The sequence below is a fragment of the Furipterus horrens genome, unplaced genomic scaffold (assembly GCF_987537825.1).
Source record: "Furipterus horrens unplaced genomic scaffold, mFurHor1.1.pri manual_scaffold_9, whole genome shotgun sequence".
In the NCBI taxonomy this organism is placed as follows: Eukaryota; Metazoa; Chordata; class Mammalia; order Chiroptera; family Furipteridae; genus Furipterus; species Furipterus horrens.
The window spans coordinates 6,368,115-6,393,072 of record NW_028327179.1 but is presented as its reverse complement, the minus strand read 5'-3'; the positions used below and the strand labels follow the sequence as shown (position 1 = coordinate 6,393,072).

Here is a 24,958-nt window from a genome sequence, read left to right as displayed (position 1 = left end):
TGATATTTTGGCCAAATAATTCTTTGCTGCGGGGCTGTCTTATGCGTTGGAAGATGTTTAGCAGCACCCCTGGCCTCTACCCACTAGAAGCCAATAGCAGGAGACAGCTGACATACTCAAAATATCCAGATCAATAAAGTTATTGGTGAAAATGAAATATGTGTCTTTTATTTTAGAGAAAAAAACCATATGCACTTTTTGGCCAACCCAATGTTTTTAGAGTTCTCTACATTAACCTTGTTATTTATCATTCCTGGTTTCCTTGAATTGTTTCTGTGGATTCATGATACCGTTTGGCATCACTTTCTTATTCAAGTACATCTTTATTCCAGCCCATCTCCTTCGGGCTGCTACCAACTATATTGCACTTCTCTGTGTTACAGGCCCAGTAGTACAACTGTGTATGTGTTGTTCATACAGCAGGAATAAAGGAGGAAGCATACATTTATACTTTTATAATGACATAATTACCTTTACTATTCTCTGCATTTTTTTCATGAGGATTTGAGTCGGTCTGGGGTCACTTGCTTTCAGCGTAAAGTACTTTCTTAGTATTCGTTATAAGGAAGGTCTGCTAGCCCCGCCTTCTTGCAGTTCTGGCTGCCTGGGAACACACTGCACCTTCAGTTTTGAAAGGTGTTTTTTCTGGACTTAAGATTCTTGGTTGGCAGCACTTTGAATCTGTCATTTCACTGCCTCTGGCCCATGTGGCTGTTAATCTTATTAGGAACAGGTGACTGAGTGTCTCGGCCCCACGCCTGGTGAAGGGGTGTTTCATTTGCTAGGTTCCTCACGGGCAATTCGCACTCAGTGTCCCAGAGCTGGTTTGACTTTGGTGACACAATTTGGCTTGTTTGAGGAAACTTTGAAGGCTTTATCTACATAAAGTCCAACAAAGGATTTCATGTGGTCTGGCAAAGAGAGAATGAAGAGGAGATGGCCCCATGATACTAGTGAGACCAAGGACTGCGTGGTGAGAAATACCTGATTTTGATTCTCAGGTTATAGGTTATGAAGTCACTTCAGTAAATGACAACCATCACTTGTGTTATTATACAAGTACATGAATGGGTGAGTGGGTGGGTGAGTGGGTGGATGGATGAGTGGATAGTAGAGGGATGGATAGACTGATACATGCATGCATCTATAGTTTATATGTATAGCTTACATATATAGTTGGCAGGCAGACACATATACCAGATTGCCTGGTAAAAATGATTTATTTATGTGAGTCATGGTCAAAAATGTTTGAAAACTGCTGTCCTCCACCATGTATTGGCTTGGAAGAGGACTTGCTCTGGGTTTTCCCAGCATGGAAAGGCTGTGCTCATCCGTGGTACATACTAAGCACTTTTTCCCGGCATCATTAGTTTCTTGACTTCGGTTTGCTTTTCAGCAGAAGGAAAATCTGCTCGGCTCATTGCATGCCCTTCACAACCGTTGCATGTAGCCACCAGCTCCTGCAAACACCCGCGTCTCCATGGTGACAGGAGTTACATGCAATTTCCTGTCTTGTTCAGTCCACCCTCAAATGCTTCCCTTACCAGGAAATGCTAACAATGAGTTGATATGAGAGAACTTCCAATTCACTTTTTTGAGAGAATTCTGAGACTTGCCTGAATGATTCATTCATTTCTTGCGAGCCCGACTTTGTATTCAGCAAAGTTTGGGCTGATTTGTCATTTGAAATGAAACGGAAGGGCAGGCAGGTAAAAGTGGGTGGCTCGGTTGCTAAAAACATGTATGCTGGTTCTTAGCAGGTGAAATGATACAGATGGAGCTGGTCGTGGAGGCTTACTTTGACAAAATGAACTCAGTGGAGTGATCTATGAAGTCGTTAACTACCCATTTAGAAAGAGTAGTTCCTACAGGTGATAAAATATTGCTTGGGCAACATTGAAACAGTGGATTTGGGCCCTAATGAGATTTGAAACTTCTGGGAAAGCATCCAGCCTGCTTTCAGAGACTTTGATCCGTCTGCATAGAAATGCAGAGAGGTGTGCTAACATCCCTTATGAATGTAATCCAAGACTCTTCTCTAGATCCTAGACTTGGCTTCCCTGAAACGCTCTAACCTGGGCTGCCTCCCCATTGCTTCCCTGCCTAGCCTGTCCCAGCAAACTCTTGTCCGTGAAATACAGGCTCACTTTCACATGCAGAATTAATTAGGTGGGACAAGACAGCCAGAGAAAATACAGCAGCTCCGATATATGAGTCTCTCTAAAATTGTCTGCCTTCCTAGTTATCTGCCAGTGGCTTCCTACGCAAGCGGCCAGTCAAGAGAATGACTTAAGTGACTGTATAAAATCACAGTGAGTCCCAGAGCATCTTCTTGATGTGTTCAGCTCCCAGAATGCACAGGGATAAGTGCCCAAGACTAAAGCAAGCTCCTTGGCATTGACAGCCGGAGGGCTGAACCTGGAAGGGAAAGGGTCCAAGGTCTGGGTTTTTGCCTGAATCCCAACATTGGCACCAGCGCCTGGGGGGTCATTAAAGGCTTTTCCCCTAGATTATAAAATTGTGAGACTGTAGTTTTGTGTTCTTGCTCATCTTCTCTATGGCGACCTTTCCTCCCTGTCTCCACCTGGCTGCAGCCCTCGGGGATCACCTGCTGCCTGGTGATCGTTCCTTTTGTGTCTCATTATTCAGACGCCTGTGCTGTGCACTGTGTGAGTGGCTGTATTTGTGAATAAGGGAGGAAGAAGGAACAGGTGTTTTTAGGCGTCATTTCAGGATATGGCCGGGATATTTATTATGTTTTTTCGGGCCTTCATTTATTTATTAATGGCAATTAATCAGCTTTTATTTATGAAAAAGAATTAACTCGTGTGTGTGTGTATGTGTGTGTGTCTGTGTGTGTGTGTAAAGTGCATGTCTCCTACATGGATAAAGTTCAAGCCATTGATCAGTATTTCTATGATGGCTAGAAAACTTGAAAGCAGAGAGAAAAATGAAAACATAAAATTACTATTTGGTCTCTGTGACTTAGTCCCTCATTTATATTATTACCGGAGTAACTCTTCTAAAATACAAGTTTGATCATATTACCCCGCCCCCCCCCCCTTGTAGCGGCTTTGGCGAGTGGCTTAATGGGGTCAAATAGACAGGAATTTGGGTCCCTGCTAATCCCTCCAGCCCTTGTTCCTCATTTCTCCAGCGGGGATCATGCCTCTGTCGCAGGGCCATGGCGACATGTGTAAGGGACTGCAGTCATGCTGGGCACGCCGTGAGCCCCCAGCCAAGGTGCACTGCTCTGGTTCTGATCCGTAACGATGGGTCTCCTCTCGTGTGCTGTGGGCACTGCCACAGCACCCAGGGTCATACGTCCCCGCCCTCTGTCCTGTGTGCTTCCACGCCATCCACTCTCCGGGCGTTGGAAGAAGTCTGAAAAGCCTCTGAAACTAACGTCAGGCAGTGCGGCTATTTTTAAATGCCTCTGGCTAAAAATGTAACGGTAGAGGGAGGCTGACGAAAAGACACTTGGCGGGGGGGGGGGGGGGGGCGTTGGGGGCGGTGGTCTGGCTTTCCGCTTCTCCCATTCACACAGGAGATTCGGACCCAGCCCATCTCCTCTCCACTCACTCTCCAAAGTGAGGGTGCTCTGATCCAGATCTGCCGTCCCTGCTGCCATCACGTGTCTGGGAGGGAAAACACACAGGTCCCTCCATCGCTCGCTGCCCACATGGAAAAGAACAACCGAATCTCTGGGGTTTGCCTGAAATAAAGTAGCAAGCAGGCAGGCTTTAAAGACAAGGATTTGGCATAATGCAAACAAGAATAAAATAAGTCATGAGTCAGTAATACTTTCACCCAGTCTATTTCCTGCAGCGTCCACTTTTGTGATGATTGCCGCCGAGGAGGGCAAGCTGTGTACAAGTGCCTTTTAGAACAGCGGAAGGCTGGCAAAGCAAAGTGCCAACCAGAGCAATTTCCCCGAGGGTCTGTGAGTACCAATTCTGTTGAATGTGCCGGTCCCTAAATAACGCGGGGTTCTTCACAGAAACGCACGGGAAGTGCTGGGAGGCTTGCATTCTGGAGTGAGGCTGAGAGAGCTAGTGTTTACGGGCTGAGAAAATCCATGTCCAGGGCTGGAAAAATACGTGGCTGTTCCCAGGGGAAGGTAGGGATGGCAGCTCATGGGAACTGCCAACTTTGTTCTCCTAAATGATTTTATTTTTCTTGGTTTTAAGTACGTAAATCATCATTTCCTACCTGATTGTGTTGGCTTTCTCTTGCTTCCCAGTCCTTACCCTTTCTGTTGACATATCTGAGACCTCATGGGTAAAAATGCTCCGATTTGGGAGGCTTGATTTGGGCTTAGAGGCCGTCTTTCCTTCTGGGTTACCTGTTCTGTGAGCCTGACATTATCAAAGAGAGAAGAAGACTCTAGAAAAGGAAGCATTACGGTTGACTAGATCACTGTGGTTTGTCTTAGGAAATAAGTTCTCATCCCCTAACAAGCCTGGGGCAGCTTTTTCACTCTTAAGTAAAATGGAACGTCTGGGGCAGAGCGTTTCCTGTTGAAGGCTTGGTTCAGCTCTTCATTCGAAGAACCAAATGAAACTGCCTCGTCACCCTTCAGTGTTGGTACATTTCCCAAGTGACAGAGACACATTAGAATCCACGGAATGGCGCCCAGGTGCCGACCATGGTGCGGCCCCCCCGGAGCTCTGCTCAGATTGGGGTGCTTCCCTGTGCCTGCCCCTTCCCGACATGCTCCAGAAATACCACAGAATCCTCCCAAACTCCCTGCTGTTTCCGACTGGCCTGCACTTGGCATAATGAGCCTCAGTCATGACTCACAGGGGAGCCCCTAATTTGGGAAGAAGTGCTTCTTTTTATTTGCCCCTATACTATCTTTTTGTTTTTTTAGCTTCCAAAAGCCTACCTTCCAAAGTTTACTGGGCTGTGTGTTCCTCTCCCAGGGCTCGATGACGGTGCAGAGAAAACGCCAGAATGAATCAACTCTGTCTAGTGGCCGCGTCCCCAAGGGGGTGGCGCTGACGCAGGGCTCCTGAGGGACAGCCAGGCTTTCCAGCTGCAGCGCCTGGTGTTGCAGAATGAAAAGAGCTCCTTCTCTGCTTTATCTCAAACATCGAATCCATTGCCCATGTCAGTTTTTTTTTTATGATTGACATGAAATTCACATATCATAAAATTAATTATTTTTGCTCACAGTTCATGAAGTTCATTATTTTAGAGTCCATTTGAAAGTGAAGGGTTCATTGGCATTGGGTACCTTCACAGTGTTGTGTGGCCATCCCCTCTGTTTGGTCCCAGAACATTGTCATCGCCCGCAAAGAGAAGCCAGCGCCGAATAAGCATGACTCCCATTCTGTCCCCTGCCAGCCGCGGGCAGCCACCAGCCTGCGTCCTGTCTCTCTGGCTTTGCCGGTTCTGGACTTTTCGTACCAATGGCGTCATATGGTATGTGGCCTTCGGTGCCTGGCTTGTTCGCGCAGGATAATGTGACAAGGTTCGTCCCTGTGGCAGCGGGTGTTCGTTCATCGTTCCTCCCTGGGGCCCAGTACCGTTCCCGTGTGTGGAGGTCACAGTCTGTGGGCCCACTCACCTGCCGACGGCCCTGGGGGCTGTGTCCGTCTTCTGGCTGTTCCACGGTGCCGCTGTGGACACTCCCGTGTGAGTGTTCGCGTGCCTGCCCTCCCTCCTTCGGGCCACGTCAGCTCACGCCCTGGTTCCCTCTCGGACCTGCCGCCACGCTCCACGGCCACGTCGCCGCGTCTCCCACCGCCCTCCCTAGCAGGTGTGTCCCTGCCTGCACGCGCACCGAAGCCCTGCGACCCTTTCACATACCGACCGTGTTCACACCCTGCGTTGGCACCGACACAGCTCACAGAGGGTGCAGAGCCCTCCCGGGGCACGGGGACCCTGTGCGGCCCGGCCCTGACCACCCCCTCGCGCCCACCTCACCGTTCTGCCACTCGCCCTCTGTGCGGCCACCAGACTGACCTTTCTGTCCCCCAAACTTGCCCGGCTCTGTCGCCCCACAGGCCCCTGCGCACCCGCCCCCCGGGGCTGACCGGGAAGGGGCTCCTAGGCCATCAGCGCATCGCCTCCCTCCAGGGGTAAAGAAGGCCGGGCCTCAGCTTCACGGGCAGGGGCTGCCTTACGCGTCTGCACACATTTGGCTACGTGTTGGGGCGCCCCGGCCCCTGTTGGGGGGCAGGCTGCAGTGCGATGGGTCAGCCTTTCTGGGGGAGCTGTGTCCCCAGGCCCGTGCAGCCCGCACATGGACGGTGAAACCGACTTTAATGGTGTGGTGGCTCTAGAGGTCTCAGCTCCAGGGAACCCCAGATTTGCAGTGCGTGTGGTGCAGTGAGCTCACCTGCGTCGCTGGTTTGACCTGTGTTTCCTGAGCCTCTCTGCTGAGTGCACTGGAGCGGCAGACTTGGCCGGAACCTGCGCTTCCATCCTGCCTGGCCCACCTGCGGGCGCTGCGTGGCATTGTCAGGCGTGGTGCCCTCCAGGGCTGTCATTAGGATGAACAGGGACAGTCCTCGAAGAGCGCCCGCCAGCCCGTGGGCACTGTGCGGAGATGCTGGTTCCCTTCCCTGCGTGTGCCTCCCTGCCTTGCGTCCGTTCTTCAGAGGATTCAGAAGCAAACCTGCTCAGAGACTGTTGGCCGCCAGTGTTTTCTTACTGTTGTTCGATTTAGCCAGACTTCACCTGTTAAAAGGAAGCTTCTTTTATTCTAGGCAGTTTTGCAGGCAGCCTTCAGGTGGGGCTTGGGGGACATTCAGAAAGGCTGACAGAGTTTTTTGTAAGAGTGGGGGGAGGACTAATGTCCTGTCAGCGCAGTGAGCTTCTTCATCGGGCTCACACAGCACTTCTCCCAGGGGAAGAGGGGGAAAGGAGTGTCAGTGTCTGCGAGAGTCTGTGTCTCCTCTCCCATTTGTACACTTGTCCCGCTCCTGCCTTGGGGGTCCCCTCTGGCCACACCACAGGATGGGGTGGATATGGTTCTGCCGGCTGATCAGTGGGGTGTGCTGGGGTGCTAAAGGGTGATGTCACCCCCTCTGGTCTGAAGGTAGAGAAACAAGTGTAGACCCTGGTCATTCTTATAACCTATCCAGGGAGGCAGGGGCCACAAGATGGGGTCCCCAGGGGCTGTCCTTTGATGCATTCTTTCTGCAGATGTTTGTGGCGTGCCTGCTGGGAGCCATCCCGTGGCCAGCTCATCTCCCAGGGTTGGCTGTGAAGAACCACAGTCTGACGCTTTCAGGGCGTGGGGTGGGGCTGAAATGGTATTTGTTTGCATGGAATGGTAAGAGCTGTCTGTCCACACCACACGACTAACAGTATGAATGGAGGCTGCGTTCTAAGTCAGTGATTGTCTAGCCTTGTCTAGAGCGTCTCTAACTTCAGTTCAGAATTGCTCAGGGAACTTGTCTGAAGTGCACACCTAGGCCCCAACCTCAGAGATTCTGATTTGGTCAAGGCTGGAGTTGGCAAACCTATGGTTTTATGTACAAGAACCCGCATGATTCTGACAGAAGCAGGCAGTGGGTTAGCCTCTGGGACTTTAGAAGCACAGGTGGTGTGGGGGCGGGGGAGCTGAGGCGTACTGAGGTGTGCAGATCACAGTTACCTGGGAGACGATTTCCAGCCACAATGCACCTCCCCCTTTTCGTTTCTACCCTGGTGAGCCATTTTGACTTATGAGAATACTATTTCTTCCTTTTGCTCTGTGGGCGAAGCGGAAAAGTTGAGATCCAGCTGTTCTACATAAAACAGTTCAGATGGGAGGGCTCTCAGGGGGTGCCTTTGTTTTCCTTGGAAATTTTCAGGAGGAAGGATCTAAGGGGTTTGGTTCAGCAGGCAGGCCCACCCCTTTGAGGCAGAGGGCAGGAGACACACCTCTGTTCAGACCCTCTCTCTGACTTCCAGCTGTGTGACCTTGAATGTAAACTTGAATTTGGGCTTCACCATTCTGTGGGCACTTAGCTTGGGTATCACTGGTGGCATCCCTGTGGGGATGGTGTTAACAGGACAGAAGGCTCTGAGCAGGCTTCCCGAAGCTTGTCCATCACCCTGGGATCCCGGGACAATACAGACCCCAGTGCGGGAGGCCTGAGGTGGGCCTGACACTGCACGTTCTGAACAGATACCCAGGCACTGTCAATGCTCCCGGTCCGTGGACCACAGCCTGAGAAGCAAGGATCTAGACAGCACTCCCCTGCTTAGCTTTGCTGACAGCCGTTCGCGCAGACGGGTCCCGTGTGTCAGCACACTGGCAGGTCCTTCTGTAGTCCTAGAAATGGAAGGATGTACCTACCCATAACCTAATGCCGATCACGAACGTTTGGGCGTAGCGTGCTTTCAGCCATCAACACTTTCCCCGGTAAATTATTAATTGTCCCCAAACACATAAGAAATAGTGAAGAAGAGGGCGGGGAGGAGGGGCTGGGAGCAAGGCTGCAGATGCACGAACACAGGCCCCTGGTGTTTAGGAATCATGGTGCCTCGGGTCTGCTGGAGTTAACCTGGGAGGGAAGGGCTTTTAAATATAAAGCAAAGGAAAAGGGAACTGTCTGGCCTTCGTCCCATAACACCAGCTGTGAACTGGCATCGGAGTCAGCTGGGGGAGCGGTTGAAATGCTGGTTGCTGGGCCTCACCCCAAGACCCTCGTTCGGGGGGCCCGGTGGGGCCTGCGAATCTGCATGTTTACTAAGTTCCCAGGCGATTCTGGTCACACTCTGGCCACTTGAGTCCCCAAAGACTGTCTTCGAGAACGTGAACATGGAGAGCAGCGCCATCCCGTGTCACCTCTGCACACTGCTGACCCTCCCGGTCAAAGTGGCACTGCCAGGGATGGGACCCGCTCAGGTGGGCTGGGGCTCGGGGTGTGAACGGGGGAGTCACCTGCCTTCAGGTGTCAGTGGCAGGCCCTGGGATGGTGAGGAGAGATGAGGTTGTTTCTGGCTGCCTGCAGGTAGCTGGTCCCAGCCCAGGGGCGGGCATCAGAGGCTGGGCCTCCCTGGCTGGCTGGTTGACTGATCTCCCTGGGGTGAGGGGGGGTGCTTTTTAAAAATGGAACCTCCCCGGTGCATGCTGGGAGATTGCGGTGAGCAGCGGGGTACAGGACCCCCTGCGTGGAGAGCAGGGTCGCACCAGATGGGCAGTGGGGAGCTCCTTTCCTTTTCAGTGATTCTTGGATTCAGCTCCAGTGATTCCCTGGCGGGAAATTGGACCCTGTGTGCAGTGCATTTCCTCTCTGGATCCCGTAGGTTATAGTCGATAAATTCCAATTGCATTTTCCAAAGTGCTTCGTTTCCCATCCGAGGATGGCTTCCGGCCAGGCCCAGCTGGCCCAGGGGAAGCAGCGGGGCGGAGCCCCATCCGCAGCCCCCCGCGCTGGCTGAGCCGGTGGCCCGGCCCCAGGGAAAACACTGCCCAGGCAGACTCAAAGGCGGGTGGGAATTGAAGCCGTGATTTTGATAATTAGAATCAAGGAGCAATCCCCGCTTCGGTTTGTCCTGCGTGAACGTGAGCAGCGTCCTGGTTCACCAGCAGCTGGTCGGAGAGCATCACGGCACCACGCTCGGTGCCAGGTGGGCTTCCTAAAGGTGACTCAGGCACAGTCCCTGCCTTACAGCGTCCTCTGTTGGGGAGAGGCAGGCCCTGACCCGTGTAACTGCAGGAGCAGCAGAACTCCTAGCATGGTGCATATCTAAAGTAGACGGCCCAGCGCTGGCTGCTGTGGCTCAGTGGATTGAGTGCTGGCCAGCAAACCAAAGGGTCACCGGTTCGATTCCCAGCCAGGGCACATGCCTGGGTTGGAGGCCAGGTCCCCAGTTGGGGGTGCACAAGAGGCAACCACACACTGATCTTTCTCTCCCTCTTTTTCTCCCTCCCTTCCCCTCTCTCTGAAACATAAATACATAAAGTCTTAAAAAACAATGAAGTAGACCACCCGGCACCCTCTGTGGCCGGCCCAGCCTCACGTTCTCCACAGTGCCTGGAGAAGTGGTGGGCTGAGTTCTTGCGAATGCATCACCTTGCGGTGTGAGCCGCACGAGGACAAAGGCTGGGCCAATAGACTGGCATCTCGTAGCTCTGGAGGAGCGATGGGACATGGGGCAGAGGGACAGGTCGGGGCAGTTGGACGGATGCAAGTGCCAGGAGATGGGCACGGAACCGGGAGGGGAACGGCATGTTCCTTTGGGACTTGCTGGGGTTGTGGTTCTGTGGGGACCTGCAGATGGAATGTTAGGTCCAGGGGTCGAAACACAGTTCAGAACTTAGGAGAGAGATCTGAGCTGCAGGTCCGGCTGGGGGCCTTCAGTGGTGCGGGGGAGATGGGGGCTGGAGCTGGGGCTGCAGGGAGGGCAGTTCAGGGCAGCTCATTGGAGAGATGGCGGCAGTGCTTGCAGAAGGAGGCCAAACACACAGCAGCGTCCAAGGTGCCAAAAGCAAGGGACAAGAGGGCGTTGTCCCCAGGACGGGGTGGTGCCAGCTGTTGGAGTGTCTTGAAAACTGAACCCAAATCTGACCAATTCTGGGGGTCCCTCCAAAGAACCAACCCCAAGCTCCGGCCGGCTGGTTCAGCTGGTTGGAGTGTCATCCCGTACACCACGAGGTTGTGGGCTCGATCCCCGTCGGGGCACATGCCTGGATTGCAGGTTTGATCCCCAGCCGGGGTGCATATGGGAGGCAGCTAATCAGTGTTTCTCTCTCACATCGATGTTTCTCTCTTGTTCTCTCCCTTCCTCCCTCTCTCAAGTCAGTAACGATATCCCCGGGTGAGGAATAAAGGGAGGGAGGGAGGGAGGGAGGGAGCGAAGGAAGGAAGGAAGGAAGGAAAGAAGGAAAGGAAAGAAGGAAGGAAACCAACTCCAAGAGGCAAGGTTGTGTTTGGGGCCTGAGTTAGAGGGGCTCTGAAGTCCCTCGTGTCTTGACCCCTCATGTTCCTTTGCCTGTGCCGTCTTTGCCTTGGGGATAAGACCGCTCTGCAGTTCCCACGCCACGTTGGTGGAACACACAGAGGTACTAAAAAGCCACCCCCGAAAGCTGGGCTTTCTCCTCAGACGAAAACCGGTGTGAACGATGGGTGCTTCAGGATGAGGCTGGGGCTCAGTTTCCGCACCGTTTGCTAAGCCCCCAGGAGGGAAGATGGCCACGCAGCCATCTGTTTTCCTCTGCCTTTGATACTGATCTAGACCCTCCTGGGGCCCGGCACCCACTGGCTTACAAGGAGAAAAAGGATGCTAACAGCTGGTTTTGAACAGTTGGTGCTAGAAGGCTACACAGGGAGTCGATTGCTGGGAACTAAGAGTCCCCTGGTGACTCTTGTGCGATTCATAGAGGGACAGCTTGCTTTTCAACGTGTGGTTCTGGGATTTAGTCTTCTGGGCCTTTGCCCAAGGGTGAAGCCCGGCAAGTCTGCGGATAAGGCCAATGTGCCGGGACCACGCAGTCGGGCAGCCGTGAGTGGGAACGCGCACTGACCACCTCGTGCTCTCCCTTTGCAGTTCTGCACGGAGCTGAACCAGCCGGTCCTGCCCAATATCCGCAAGTGGAAGGGGCCGCGGGGCTGCTGGAAGGCCGTCGTCGCTGACACGTCCTCGGCTGAGCTCCAGAAGGTACCCTCGTCTGCAGACGTCCTTGACCTTATCCAGTTACTGAGGCATCCTTTTCCCTCCCCAGGGACACGTGACAATTTCCTTTGCCAGCATCCTTGGTGCAGTTTTGGTGTTTTGCGCATTTTTGCCATTCATTTCAAAATGCCCTGGTTTGGGGTCCGTGCTGAGATTGGGGCTGGATGGCTGCCTGGGCAGAAAGGGGAGTTTGGGGTGTTGAGAGGAGGGGAGAAATCCTGTCTGGAGCCAAGGCGGCCAATGGTGTATTTCTGTCCTTGGTCCTCAGAGTCTCCTCCCACCGTTCTGCCTCAGCCGGGCTTGTGGAGAGCCACTGCTGGGTGACTGGAAACTTCGTGCGTTCAGGGGTAGAAAGTGTATGCGTGGAAGGGGTGGCTGTCCATCCCCATTGTCCCTCTTACGTGTCACCTGCAAGACCAGTTGTTGCTCATTTGGAAGGTTTAGTATCTGTGGCGTTTGAGATGTTAAAATAGACTTTAGTCAGTGAACCATGAGCTGGAAATTGCCATCACGTAACTTCCCTGTACTTCCAATATACCAAGTATGCTCGCAAACACATACGAATGGCACTTATATGAGCAATATCGAGGTTTGGGGCTTTCAGATTGTACGTGTACGCTGGATTAAATGTAGCCAGTCCCTTGTTGACTGTACGTGCTCTTTTGAGCCTAGAGAAGATGCTGTAAGTCTTATTTCTCTGGGTTCTCTGTTGCCGTGTGTAGGCGGGGCCTATGGGGGGAGGCCCAGGCACACTCACGGGAGGTGGGGAACAAAGCGGAATTGGAGTAGATCTGGGTTGCACCCCCCCCCCCCCCAGCCCGTGGGCCTCCCTCCTCGGCGCATGCAGGAACCGCTGTGCCTTGCGTTGTGGCTGCGGTTATTAATAGCAGTTCACACGTGTGCAGGGTCATGAGGCTCCTAAGTCCCTCTAAGCCTCAGTTGTCACCCATTCAGCAGTCACTAGAGAGGTCAGTTCGTGCCAGGCAGTGGTTTGCCAGCTGCCCACCTGCTGGCAAGGAAAGCAGACCCAGCCCTGCCTGTTCTCGCTCTTTGTAAGCCCAGGGGGTCGACACCTGAGCCCAGTGGAGCCCCTCCTGCCGGGAGCTCACAGCCTGTTGGAGGGACAGGACAGGGAACCCTACTCCAGGTGGGGTGGCGGGGACACTGGACAGTAGCCTGCGGTTGCAGCGAGGCCCGCGTTCAAGCCTCTTCACCCTCTCAGCCTCAACTTCTTCATCTGTGAAAGGGGAGCAGGGCCCCTTCCTTAACCCACAGGGTGTCTGGAGGCCTGAAAAGATAATGTGCCCCGGAACGCTCCATCCATGGAGCGGGGGCGGGGACCTGGGGGTGCGCAGAGGCAGCAGCCGGCCGGCCACGTGGGGCTGGGGGCTTCTGCCGGCTCCGCCCTCGGGGGCTGCGGGCCCAGTGAGGACAAGTCTCCTGGATTCTCGGAAGATGCAAACAGATACATTTTCATGGGACATTTCCTGAATTTTAAGTAGGGGCAGTAGCCCACAGAAATTTTTAATCGCATTCTGGGTCTGCTGGACTCTATCTGCAAGTCACGGGTGCACGCTCGTCTTCGGCCAGGACGAGCCCAGGAGTGGCCACAGAGGCGCGCCTCTCCGAGGCCAGGAAGGGCGCCGGGCGTCTTTGGTTTGTCCCCCCAGCCCCCACCCCGCAGCCGCAGGGGCAGCGACAGTGACCACAGGCAGATCTAGTGCGATGAGCCCATTGGCCCGAGTCGCCCGCCGAGGCAAGTGGGGCTCAGGCTCAGACCCGTTAGCTCTCTGGGGCTCTGCTGGCTGCTGCTCTCACCGCCCCACGCCCAGGTGCTGCCGCTCCTCTGACCGCGTGCGTGCGTGGGACCTCCCGACCCAGCGCCGCGCCTGCTGCCTCTCCCCGGCCTCTCCTGCCGCCTCCCGCGGCCCCGAGCCCCCCACCCCTCCCCACACTGACGCCCCTCTCCTCCCGCAGGGGGCCGGCTTCTCGGGCTTCCTGTGGGACACGTGGGCCGGCGTGGAGCTGAGAGACGCCGTCTCCCAGGAGATCTCGCCGGGCAACGGGCACGGGAAGCCCGCAGGCCCCAGGCCCTACCTCGCGCGCTTCAAGGTACCTGCTCCGTGTCACCGCGAAGGTCCGCTTCTTCTAAACAGGGAAAAAGTCCCTTTGGACACCGTGAGCCAGGGAAACTGCACCTGCCTGCCTTGACCGTGTTCCCTCCTGGGCCTCCCTTGGCTGCTGGCCGCGTCCAGCGTGGGAATGAGAGGGGTTCGGCTCTGAGCTCCGCCCCCCCGGCGGGAGGGGCAGCAGGGCCCGCTCCCAAACCTGACACAGCAAAGTCACCTGGGGAGCTTTTCTTAAAGTCAGGATCCCTGGATCCTACTCAAGACCCCCAGAATTCCTGGGAGAGGGCCCAGGACTCTCCGTTCTTCAAAAGCACCTGATGCTTCTCCAGCCACCCCCGACCCCCGACCCCGGCACTGGTGAACGGCGGTGGGCGTCTGGGACCCTCTGGACGAGAGGGAGCACACCTGTGCTGAGGGCCTTCTTCTCCTTACCAGGCAGGGCGGGTGCTCGAGGGGTCATTTGGATTTGGAGGGGGTTTGGGAGGAGCCTCTGGGTTGTGGAACCGGGACATCTCCTGGTGATCCCGCACCCATGTGCCAGTCTGTCCCCCCAGAGCGAGTCTGTCTGTCCCACCCGAGTCAGGAGCAGCAAGCCGACCGAGAGGTGCAGTCTCTCAGTTCCCCAGGTGCCCTGCTGGGCAGCAGAACATACCACCCAGTGGGCAATCAATGGACCGTGTCCCCACGGCACTTACCTGTGAAGTCACAGGGTCCAACATGTGTGGTCCCTCTCCGCAGAACACAGCAAGGCGCCTGCTGGGCATCGGGGACGCCCCCTTCTGTGTGCTCCAGAGCAGTTCTGGGGCCTGAGAGTCGCCCCAAGCCCCAGCACAGTCTCTCCCTGGGCCCGGGGCCCCGCCAGCTGGGGACTGGGCTGCCCACGTGCTGGGGCCCTTCCACAGCTGTAGCTGCAGAGTTGCTGGGACTCTGTGAGCACACACACCTGGGGGTGTCTGGGGCTGTGCCTCAGGCCCTGACGTGGAGACCGGCCACATGTCCTCTTCAAGCCTCCTAACAACGTTCGGGGCCAAGCAGGACAACAGCCAGGACTGGCCAGGCCCTGCAAAAGGTGGGCTCGGGTCGGGAGTGATTGGCCCACATTCTCTGAAGTGAGCAGTCTCCTGGTGCGTGTCCTGTACTTCCTTTTACAAAGCAGGTGGCACAGGACAGAGATGTGGCTTCTCCCCAGGCTTCCCAGGCGGGGTTTCCCTGCCCACGGCCTGAGGACGGTCCCTTTGCGGTCAGAGCAGCAGCTGCAGGGAGCTCTCGGGGCTGGGTGGTGGCAGCAAGCTGCGGCCACATCTGTAAGACAGACTGGCAGCCGCCACTTCCTGGGAGTCCCCCTGCATGCCCTCCCTTCCTGGCAGTGTTTAGTGTCTGTTGCCGTGACAGACGGAAGTCAGGATTGTGCAACCCCAGGCGGGGAGCTCAGGGGACCTGCACCCTGTGACCCCTCTTGGGGATGCAGGGTTGGGGCAGGGCCTGAGTGGCCGGAGTTCGGCCAGCTCTCGTCCTTGACCTGTCGGGTGAGAGGGAGCATCTGGGCGCAGTGGTCTCCAGAGAGAAAGAACACGTGGGGGTGGGTGGGATGTGTGTGGGGTGGCAGGGAGGCAGGTCCCCACAGGGGGTCCTGGCAGGGGATCCAGGCTGCCCCTCCCCCCTTTGTTAACCAGCAGCTGCTAGAGCCGCCTCCCCTTGCCCTGCAGTCGCTTAGAGGGAAGACCCCAAACCCCAACACTTTCAGATACACCCTGGGAGGAGCGGGGTGCGCCGTAGGTCTCAGCCCCACAGGCACCTCTAACGGATCGTAGGGTGGCCCCCCTCGCCTCGCCTCCTGGGCGGGAGCAGCCTCATGCTCACTTGTGGTCAGCATTGTGCATGAAGCTATCCGCCATTCCGTCGTACCGGACTCCAGAAATGAGGAGTGTCTAAGCCTGTCCTGCTACTCTGTTTCCCCTTGTCCAGGTGGGAAGTAACGACCTGACCCTTGTGAACCTGCACCTGGCAACCCTGACCCTCCCTGGGGGCGAGAACCCAAGCAAGAATCACAGCGACAGCCACCGCGTGGCCAGCTTCGCCCAGACCCTGCAGGAAGCTCTGAAAGGTGGGGAATGGCGGCCTCTGTGGCTGGGCCGTGGCTCCCGCCTCTGCGGGGCAGCTGGGGTGGCCGCCTGTGAGCTCCTCTCTGACCCTGCAGGCTGGTCACTGGGTCAGCAGCAGTGCGTAGCGACAGCACGGGAGACGGTCACGCCCCGCATCTTCTAGAGCCCAGCCGCCCTGTGCGCGGTGACGTCTTTGTCCCTGTGTGTCTGGCCCACATGGCCCACAATATCGGCCTTGTACCTTTCAGCCTGTCTTTGATGGAAAGAATTAGGGGGAGGAAACGGACACCCTCCCCTGGGACAGCTCATCCTGGGTTCAGCCACCTCAACTGTGCCGCAGTCGTGGCACCGCCTACCTCTCTGCCTGTGCCCATCTTGTGACAGCTGGTGACAAGTGACAGGGGAGTGGCAGAGTCCCAGTCGGCAGCACGTGGGGTTTGTGTTCCTGGGGCTGCGCAGCTGGCAAGGAGGGCCCGCGGCTCTCAGAGGGGCTGGGTTTGCATCCCAGCTCCTTCAGGAGCTGCAGGACCTCAAGCAAGTCACCGCCGAACTTCAGGTCCCACCTGATGGGGCACCCAAGGGTGCTGACCTCACAGAGGTGCCGGGGACTCGGGGACTGTCTGGGCAAGAACCGAACCCGTCTGTGCTGGGCGGACGTGAGTGGACTCAGAAAATACCAGAAGGGTTAAGAGCCCATTAAAAAGAGCAGAACTTCAGAAGGAAGTGGGGGGGGGTGGCTCTCAGTCGCCCAGGCTGTGCCCACAGCCGCGTAGGAGGAAAGGTCGCCACAGCGGCGAAGACTGAGCTGCACTCAGCTGGGCTGGGTTTCCGGGCTGCCTGCTCTGGGTGAGGGTGGGCAGCCTGGGATTCCTTCTAAGCCTTTTCCTTGTTAAATTGGCCTCTCACAGTGTGGTCGGTGCATGAAGGGTCACCTATAAAAATAATTTGGTCAAACTACAGTCTTAGTGGGGAGAAAGATTTTCTCTGATCCTCTCCCGAGGACATTTTCTTTCATTGCTATTTGAGAGAGAGAAGGGAGGGGAGAGAGAGAGGGAGAGAGACCGCGATGTGAGAGAGAAACATCCATTGGTTGCTTCCCGTACACGCCCGGCCGGAGACTGAACCCGCAACCCAGGCGTGTGCCCTGACAGGGAACCGAACCAGTGACCTTTTGATTTATGGGATGACACCCAACCAACTGAGCCACACCAGCCAGGGCAGGAAAGATTTTTTTTTATTGCAGTAAACTCTACATGACAGAGATTTTACTCTCTTAACCATTTTTAAGCACACAGGTCAGCAGCACTGGTCCGCTCCCACTGTGGTGCATCCACCCCCACCACTGCCCCCAGAATCGGTTCCTCATCTCAAACTGAAACTCAGTCCCCATTAAACACAGACTCCCACCCCCTCCCCCAGCCCCTGGCGACCACCGTCCTGCTTTCTGCCTCGATGAGTCTGACTGCTCTAGGGACCTCATGGAAGTGGAATCTTAAAGTATTTGTCCTTTTGGGTCGGGCATATTTCCTTTAGCCTGGTCTTCAAGTTCCCTCCAAGTTGCAGCAGGTGCCAGAATCCCCTTCTTAAGGCCACACATACACCGCTGTGCACAGGGTGAAGCAAAAGTAGGCTTACAGCTGCAGAACGCAAAGCACCTTTTATTCTCGCGTTATTACTTATTCATTGTTGCATTATCCCCCGTACAAACAACTGGAACCTGCTTCGGCCCCACCCCGCATACGCACCGCACTGTTTACCTGTCCGTCGGCCAGGGCACACCTGGGCGGGCTCCGCCTTCCAAACACTACCAGGCAGTTTGCGCTTTGAGCCAGGATGTGCTGTGAGCGGAGTCCCACTTAAATTTGGAGTCTTAGGGCTAAAAAGGAGCAGCTCCGTGGGCAGCTGTTTACCTACAGTTAGTCTTTAATGTGTTACAAGGGTGACCTGGTAGCTTCTACAGTCTGTGGCCCTGTCTCGTGTCCTCGATCCCCAGCTTCTCCTTGTTTGGTTTTGTGTTAACATGGAAACAGAAAGGAGAGACACCAGGTTGTGACTTCTCCGAGAGCCCGAGGCACTCGCTGTTTCTTTCCGCGACCGAGGCAGTGATCAGGTTTGCATCAGAAAGTCTGGGCAGCTTAGAGCTCCTCGTTGCTCGGCCTCGCTGTGGCCAGGGGTGGGCAGCGACTCATGGCTCAGCTGCCCGCGTCCCACCTGCGTGTTCACTGTGAACGCGGCAGACCCGAGGAGTCAGGAAGTGCGCAGCCGGCCCAGGCTGCCACGGGCTCCATCGATCGGCCTGGGCCGTGCAGCGGAAACAAAGACTGAGCCTCTATCCCTGGGCTTCTGGCAGAGCAAACAGAACCGATCTGATGAGCAAACTCTGGGCCTTTCTGCCTTTGTCTGGAATGTGCGTCCAGGGTGACGTCCACGGGTGGCGGGGCAGTCGGCTGATGACATGCTCCTCTCTCAGACCCCATGGAGCTTGCTTTGTGGGCTCAGCAGGAGTGAGACACGGTGCCTCGTAGTGCTGGACATTTCCGTAGGACTGTCCCTCAGTGGGCACCAGCTCCTGCTATGGTCCCCGACGTTTTATAAATCTATACGCACTCCAGGAAACCAGTCCCAAGCATTCTCCCTTCGCTTCTGGGAACCAAGGGGATGGCTAAGGAGCCCAGTCCCTGGGGCACGCTTCCTGGGAGAACCCAGGCCTCTGCACAGCTGAGATTCTCAGAGACTGTCCCGATGGCTTCAGTGCGGCCGATGGAACCAAAGGGAGGTGGAAGAATCCTGGCTGCGCCTGTTCAGAAAAAAAAGAGCTATTGACCTTCATAAACAGAAAAATAAAAGAGAGCCGTTATTTGCATTCCTGCAATTACACAGAGCTGGGTTTATGGACCCTGGGCCGCTGGCATCCCTCCTGACTTTGGAATTATCTTTTTAGCCCAGCCTTCCTCAGGCCTACATCCCAATAAAAATCTGTCATCCTAGGGAACCTCCTGCCTCGGTCTTTGATAACCTTCGGGTTTCCTTGATAGTCAATACACGTAGCATCCTGCTCTCCGTGCCTTTCAGAAGTAAACTGCACCTTTGCTCTGGGGTTTCCCGTGCCCCCTCCCACTGCCCGGTCCACACGTGTCTATCGAGGGTCTGCCAAGCACCAGGCGCCCGGGATTTGGCCGTGAACAGCCACCGTGTCCTCACGGCTGTGTCCTTCCAGCTCTGTGTAAGAGGCAGCGGCCTTGGGCAGCTGGTCAGCTGCTCAGACCCCCGGCTTCCTATCTGCAGAGAGCGCCCGGCACACTGGCCAGGTGTGACCTGCTGTTAACGTTACTCTCAGCTCCGCTTTCCCGTTGGAAGTTGGCACTGATTTCTCCAGACCACTCAGGCTCGCTCTGCTTTGGGTGCCACGGTTGTGCCGACTGATTCAGCGTGAGGGTCAACTCCCTGGTGGCTGCACAATGGAGCCTGGAAAGACTTCTGTTTGATCCCCTTTTGTCCCTCAAGCCCCCTAGAGGAGGGTCCCCTGCAGTGCGCGCGCGCCCCCTGCTGCCGGCTTGTGGCATTTGTCTAGATTTCTCCCTTAGTCGTTACTGACGCGCCTTGGTGTCAAGGAGGAGGGTCTGCTGAGTGTCTCAGACGCGTCTGGCTCGCCATGAGGAGCCCTTGCAGGGTGTGGCAGGGGCACCGCTCCCTGTGATCTCAGGGCTCCCTGGCGGGCACCATGAGACGGGCGCGGGGGTCAGGCTGCCGGCGGGAACCGCTCAGAGCCCAGCTGGGGGGCCACTGCCCCTTCAGAGTGTCTGCTCACTTTGGACAGTTCTTCCAAACTACCCCCTCACTCCAGTGCACACAGACCGGGGGCGGGGGGGGGGGGCGTGTTGAAATATGTTAGAGAGAAATACGTTGGCTCTGTATTAGGCTGCTGGGCAGCTTACACAACAGAAGGTCCATTTTCTCACGTTTTTGAGGCCAGAAGTTCAAGGTCAAGGTGTCTGCAGGGTCGCTTTCTCCTGAGGCCTCTGTCCTTGGCTTTCAGACGGCCGCCTTCTCCGTGTCTTCACGTGGCCTTTCCTCTGTGCTCAATAAGTGTTTCTGAGCTTTTGTAAAATCTCTGCGCAACACCCTGAGGCCTTTTTCTGCTGTGAGATTTGGAGCACATGAGCTGGAAGAGGGGTGACCTGCGTACCCCACGCCCCCTGTTTCCAAGTGTGTTGCTAATCTACTCTTAAAGGTATAGGGATTTTTGCACAGGAATTTGGAAAAATTGGGAGACTGAGAACCACACTGCAGCCCACACCCTCCAGGGGTTTCATGTCATAGACTCGTGGTCCCACCTAAAAGTGGGCCGTGGTCAGCCCTGGGTGTGCCTCCCACCGCGACTTCCACGCCTGATTTTTTTTCTTCCACTTTCAGGAGAAAAAGACGTGATTGTTTTAGGGGACTTCGGCCAGGGGCCTGAGAGCAGCGACCACGATATTCTGAGGAGAGAGAAGTTCCACCCGTTGGTCCCCGCACACACCTTCACCAACATCAGCACGAAGAACCCCCAGGGCTCCAAGTCTCTAGACAACGTCTGGATCAGTAAAAGCTTAAAGAAGGTTTTCACAGGTAAAGCCAAAGTCACTCTTTTTCTCTCCTGTTCAGAAACGAAGGGAGAGAAACCTGCCTGAACTGACAGGTCTGGGTTGTTTGTGCTGAGCGGGAGTTGGGAGGCATCCTGCCTCCTCGGCAGGCATTGACGGGGTTCTAGTTTGGGCGATTATGTGATTATCACTCCTGCAGAGCCACTTAGGAGAGTAAAGGTGGGTGTGCAAAGTAATTAAAAGGCATTCACTGGCCTACAAGGAGGGTACCGCGGGGTGTCCCAGGCAAGCCTGGCTGTGGGCTAGCAGAGCCCTAGTCAGAGGTGAGCCGGTAACTCACCCTCGTTTTAAGGACGCTCAGTCGTTCAGCAAGCCTTTCTCCAGCTCTGTCACCTTCAGGCGCTGTGTGACACGCAGTGCCTGGAGCAGCAGCAGCTCGGGTGAGCAGACCTGTCACGTGGCGTCACGACAGGCTGGGAGGACTTTAGCCAGGATCCCCCCAAGGACCAGGGTGCTGTGGGTCATCTCAGCACCAAACTGCAGCCCCCTCCCCCAACCAGGAACCTGCCTGTCTTCTCCTGGGAGACAGAACGGTGGGTCTCAGTCCTGCCTGAAAGCTTTGGTAACCCCAGCGGCTGCTTATCGCACTTCAGCAAGACAGCTGCAGTTCTGGGGGCGCACTGGGAGGCTCTGGGGCGCGGCCGGGCTGAGCTCCTCGGGACTGGGAATTCCAGCCTGGGACGCTGGTTTCTCTGGAACCGTGGTGTGGGAGGGTCCCAAGGGTGAGGGGGAAAGTGGGGCTTGGGGTGGCAGTCGTGAAATAAGGTGAGATGCCAGCCAGCTGCCAGGAGGGCCCGGCCGAAGGTGCCGTCCTCACCAAGTTAGTCTGAGAGCCCAGGGCCCGAAGGCGGTCACAAGTCAGGTCTCCGTGATGTGCAGCTGTAGACACTGGGGGCCAGGGAGGTGTCCGATCACTGAAGACCACGGCTGAGACCAGACCCAGGACTCGGTCCCCTCACAACCCCCGCCCTCAGCGAGGCTCCTCCCTGAGGCCACAGCGGGGCTTTCTGCCTGCTCCGTCCTGCCTTGCGGGACTCTTCCGTTGTTTTCCTGCCTCAGAGATTTCTAAATCTTTATTCTTCGAGTACCTTTCCTTCCTCGTAAGCCTCTGTCACCTGCCCTTTTCCCCCTTTTTATGGAACTTATTTCCGCTCCACCGCCACCAGCTGTATTGTCTTTGCTTTGTGAAGAAGGACCTTTGCTCTGGACACCTTTGTGAGACGTTTGTCCCTGTGTCAAATACGCTCACTGGCCAGATAAGGACTCGAGGAGGCGGGTGTGGGGAGGGGCAGGCGGCCCGGACCAGGTGGTTTTGGGGCCGAAATGGTCCAGAGAATCGGATGGGCCCTGCAGGGAGCTGAGGGGTGTTGGCGGGGAGCCCAGGCCCCCCCTCCTGCAGCCTTGGCCCCCTCCCTGATGCCTGGGCCTCTTCCCTCTTCCTCCAGGTCACTGCGCCGTGGTGAGAGAAGGCCTCACGAACCCCTGGATTCCTGATAACTGGTCCTGGGGCGGAGTGGCGTCTGAGCACTGCCCCGTGCTGGCGGAGTTCTACACGGAAAGGGACGGGAACAAGAGGGAAGGGCCTCGGAACGGCAGTGGCGTCACCTTGGAGCGAAGTGAAGCCGACATTAAGCACGAGCGATGATGACGCTGGATGCGTTTTTCCGCCTTGAACCGCAGGGCCCAGGCGGGAGTCAGCCCTGGCGAGGCTGCAGGGCCAGGCTGCCAGGTCCTCATCCGGCCGTCAGCGCCTGGGACCCGGCCTGTGCGCCGCCTTCGTGGGTGTTTCTGGACCTCTCGTCGGGGAGGGGTGTTCCAGTGGCCAAATCAGAAGCCCCGCGGAGAACCGGAATGTCTCTGACCTCTGGCCCCCGAGCCTCTGCAGATGCAGCTGACGTCGCCGCCGGGCGGCAGTGCAGGGAACAGTCGTGGAGGCTGGAAGGGCGCGTGCGAGGCGTTCTGGGCTTCGAGGGCTGTCTGAGCAGGGCTGGGCGCCCTCGTCTCTGACCACCAGTCTCATGTTCTGGCTGCAAATTACATAAAGCTTTGAACTGTGGTTGAGCAATCTTCTCAAATAATTTGAGTGGTGACTTTTAGTTTTGTTTTGACAAATAAACAGGGATGAAACTGCCTGGTTGCAGGGAGAGCCTGGGACTGGGTCCCCAGCTGGGGGTGTCTTGTGGCCGCTTCTGGTGCCTCTGTGGGGCGGTGGCTCGAGGGTCCTAAACACAAATTAGCCCCTCCCTTCTCCACTTTGTCCCCCGCCTTACAGAGGTGCCTCTCACCCCCCCCCCAAAGAGACTATAAAAACTTTGCATCATCTCCTCCCTCCTGGCCTGTCCTACCTTGTCCGACATCTCTGGTAGACTGTCCTTTACGCTGGAGTGCCATCGCGCCCCGGACACTTAGTGCAGGGTCCCTTGTGTTGGACAGGAATTCTATCAGAACAGTATCTCCTCCCTCCCTCCCCACCAACTCCAACTTCCAGTCTGATTCCCAGCCCAGCGCCCCCCTCTGCTGACTCTGAGGAATACCTTTTGATTCTGGGTCCACAGGACACTGAGCCTGGGGTGCTGAGGGAGGGCCCTTCTCTGGGGCAGCAGGGGACAAGCACGTGTTAACTGCCACGAGGCCCCCTTCCCTGAGCTGGGTTGGATTCTCCCTTCAGGGGACAAGCACGTGTTAACTGCCACGAGGCCCCCTTCCCTGAGCTGGGTTGGATTCTCCCTTAGGTGTCCACGAGCCCAGGATTATAATGTCCTTTCACAGCCAAAGAAACAGGCTTAGAGAGCAGAACCTCCTAAAGGCCACACAACCAGTGAGCTCAGCCTACAGCCCACCTCCGTGCTGTGACTGTGTCCGCCGCGACGGTGAGCGTGAGCCGGGAGCCTGGTGGGAACTGACCGGCTTGCTGGGTCACTGCTGTGCGTCTGAGTGCAGACTATCTGGGGGCACCAGGGTTTGCCCAGGGAGGCTGTGTCCTTGATGTCGGAGGGACCCGCTCCCAGGGCCAGGAGCAGCGTGTCCGGTTGGTGGGGACAGGCTGGGGGCTGCTGGGACAGCTCTCTGCTGTGTGAGCTGAGGAGACGGCAGACACCTTCAGGTTCCCAGAAGAGTAAGAGCTGAGCCCAGACATGGCACCTTAAGTGGCATCATTGCTTGTCTGATGGCGGGCATAGCGCGCCTTTGAATGTCCTGGCTTCCCGCCAGGCTGAGGGCACCAGGCCGTGGCAGTAGCTGAACCTGTGGCCTTGCTGTTTGGGGGGCTGATCTTTGAGCCTCCCCCCAGGCCTTCCCACCGGCCTGCCCCTACCTTCCACCTGCCGTCCGTCAGCCCCGGAGGCGGATTTCATAAAACTCACCGAACTAGAAGCTCACGTTTTCTAGAAGCTTTAAGAGGAACTGATACACAGGTTATCTGTCCCCTCTCCTCCTGCACAGCAAATACGTGAGGACCGAGGGAGCTTGGCAGGCGGGGCTGCTTCAGTTTGCAGGTGGGGTCTTCGAAGCTGGTGGCGGGACAGTGTCCATCACACCCGTTTCTCCTGTGTGTGTCCACAATGTTCCGTGGTCACAGTGAAATACATGCATGCACGTGAAAGACCCACGCCCGAAGTATGCAGCAGAACGGGTACCCTTTTCAACAGGACAAACGGCATTTCCCTGTGGCCCGGGGTGCGGGAGTTCCCGCAGGAGAAGCGGCCGCACGTGGAGGGGGTCATCTCCTGCGAGCCTTCCTCTTTCTGCTGCGCCGTGAGGTGGTGCCCTGCCAGGAAGGGGTCACCCAGAGGGATGAGCGTTTTAACTCTGGAGTGGGGACATCGCAGTATAAGGAGGGGAACGAAGAGTGCCAGGGAGATGAGAAGGAAGGGGTACTTTATTCGTCGTCACCCACTGTGCATCCCCCAGGCTAGGCCCTGGGGGCGGGCGGGGCAGGCGGCCAGGGGACCCTGCCTTCCAGGTCACTGCCACGGCGCGGGGCTGGGCTGGTCCAGCAGGGGCAGCGGCTGGACGTGTGCGTGTCCCGGGTTCTCCCCTGTCCTGCTGGTGAGCCTGGAAGAACGGGGGCAGCAGGTCTCCGCTGAAGAGGTGGCCAGCAGGGACGTGAGTGCCAGGGACGGCAGCCTTTGCCAAAGGCTTACGGGGAGCAAAGAAACGACCCCTGCCCTCGTAAAGGCTGCTTTACGTGGCCTGCCTGCAGGAGGAGCTGCCTCCTCTGCAGCTTGTGGGGCTGATCGGGATCTCCCTGCCCAGACGCCCGCCCACTGGCCTCTTGGGAAGACCCTTGGGCAGGTCTAGAAGGCTAGAATGAAGCCCAGAGCGAGGACAGAGTGACGCATGAGCTGCCGCCCGCCTGAGGCTATCACCTGCGTTCCACCGCCTGCGCGACACACCTGCTACCTTTCCCAGCTGCCAGGCCCCTGGGCTGTGTTTCCCAGGTAGAATCCCGCCCTGCCGCGCTCCG

The 24,958-nt window shown here is 56.5% G+C and overlaps 1 protein-coding gene across 3 annotated transcripts in view; it reads left to right on the top strand.

The window, feature by feature from the left end:
• Positions 1 to 22,549, top strand: part of EEPD1 (endonuclease/exonuclease/phosphatase family domain containing 1) — a 72,241-nt gene extending 49,692 nt beyond the window's left edge. For 2 of the 3 annotated variants that reach the window (XM_090287024.1, XM_090287023.1), the window contains exons 4-8: positions 11,494 to 11,604; positions 13,597 to 13,731; positions 15,714 to 15,852; positions 20,264 to 20,458; positions 21,939 to 22,549. In XM_090287024.1, coding sequence (XP_090143150.1) covers positions 11,494 to 11,604; positions 13,597 to 13,731; positions 15,714 to 15,852; positions 20,264 to 20,458; positions 21,939 to 22,138 — 780 coding nt within the window. In that variant the 3' untranslated portion in view covers positions 22,139 to 22,549. The remainder of the gene's footprint in view (positions 1 to 11,493; positions 11,605 to 13,596; positions 13,732 to 15,713; positions 15,853 to 20,263; positions 20,459 to 21,938) is intronic. The other variant, XM_090287025.1, reaches the window with a different exon arrangement.
• The last annotated feature ends 2,409 nt before the right edge of the window (positions 22,550 to 24,958 follow it).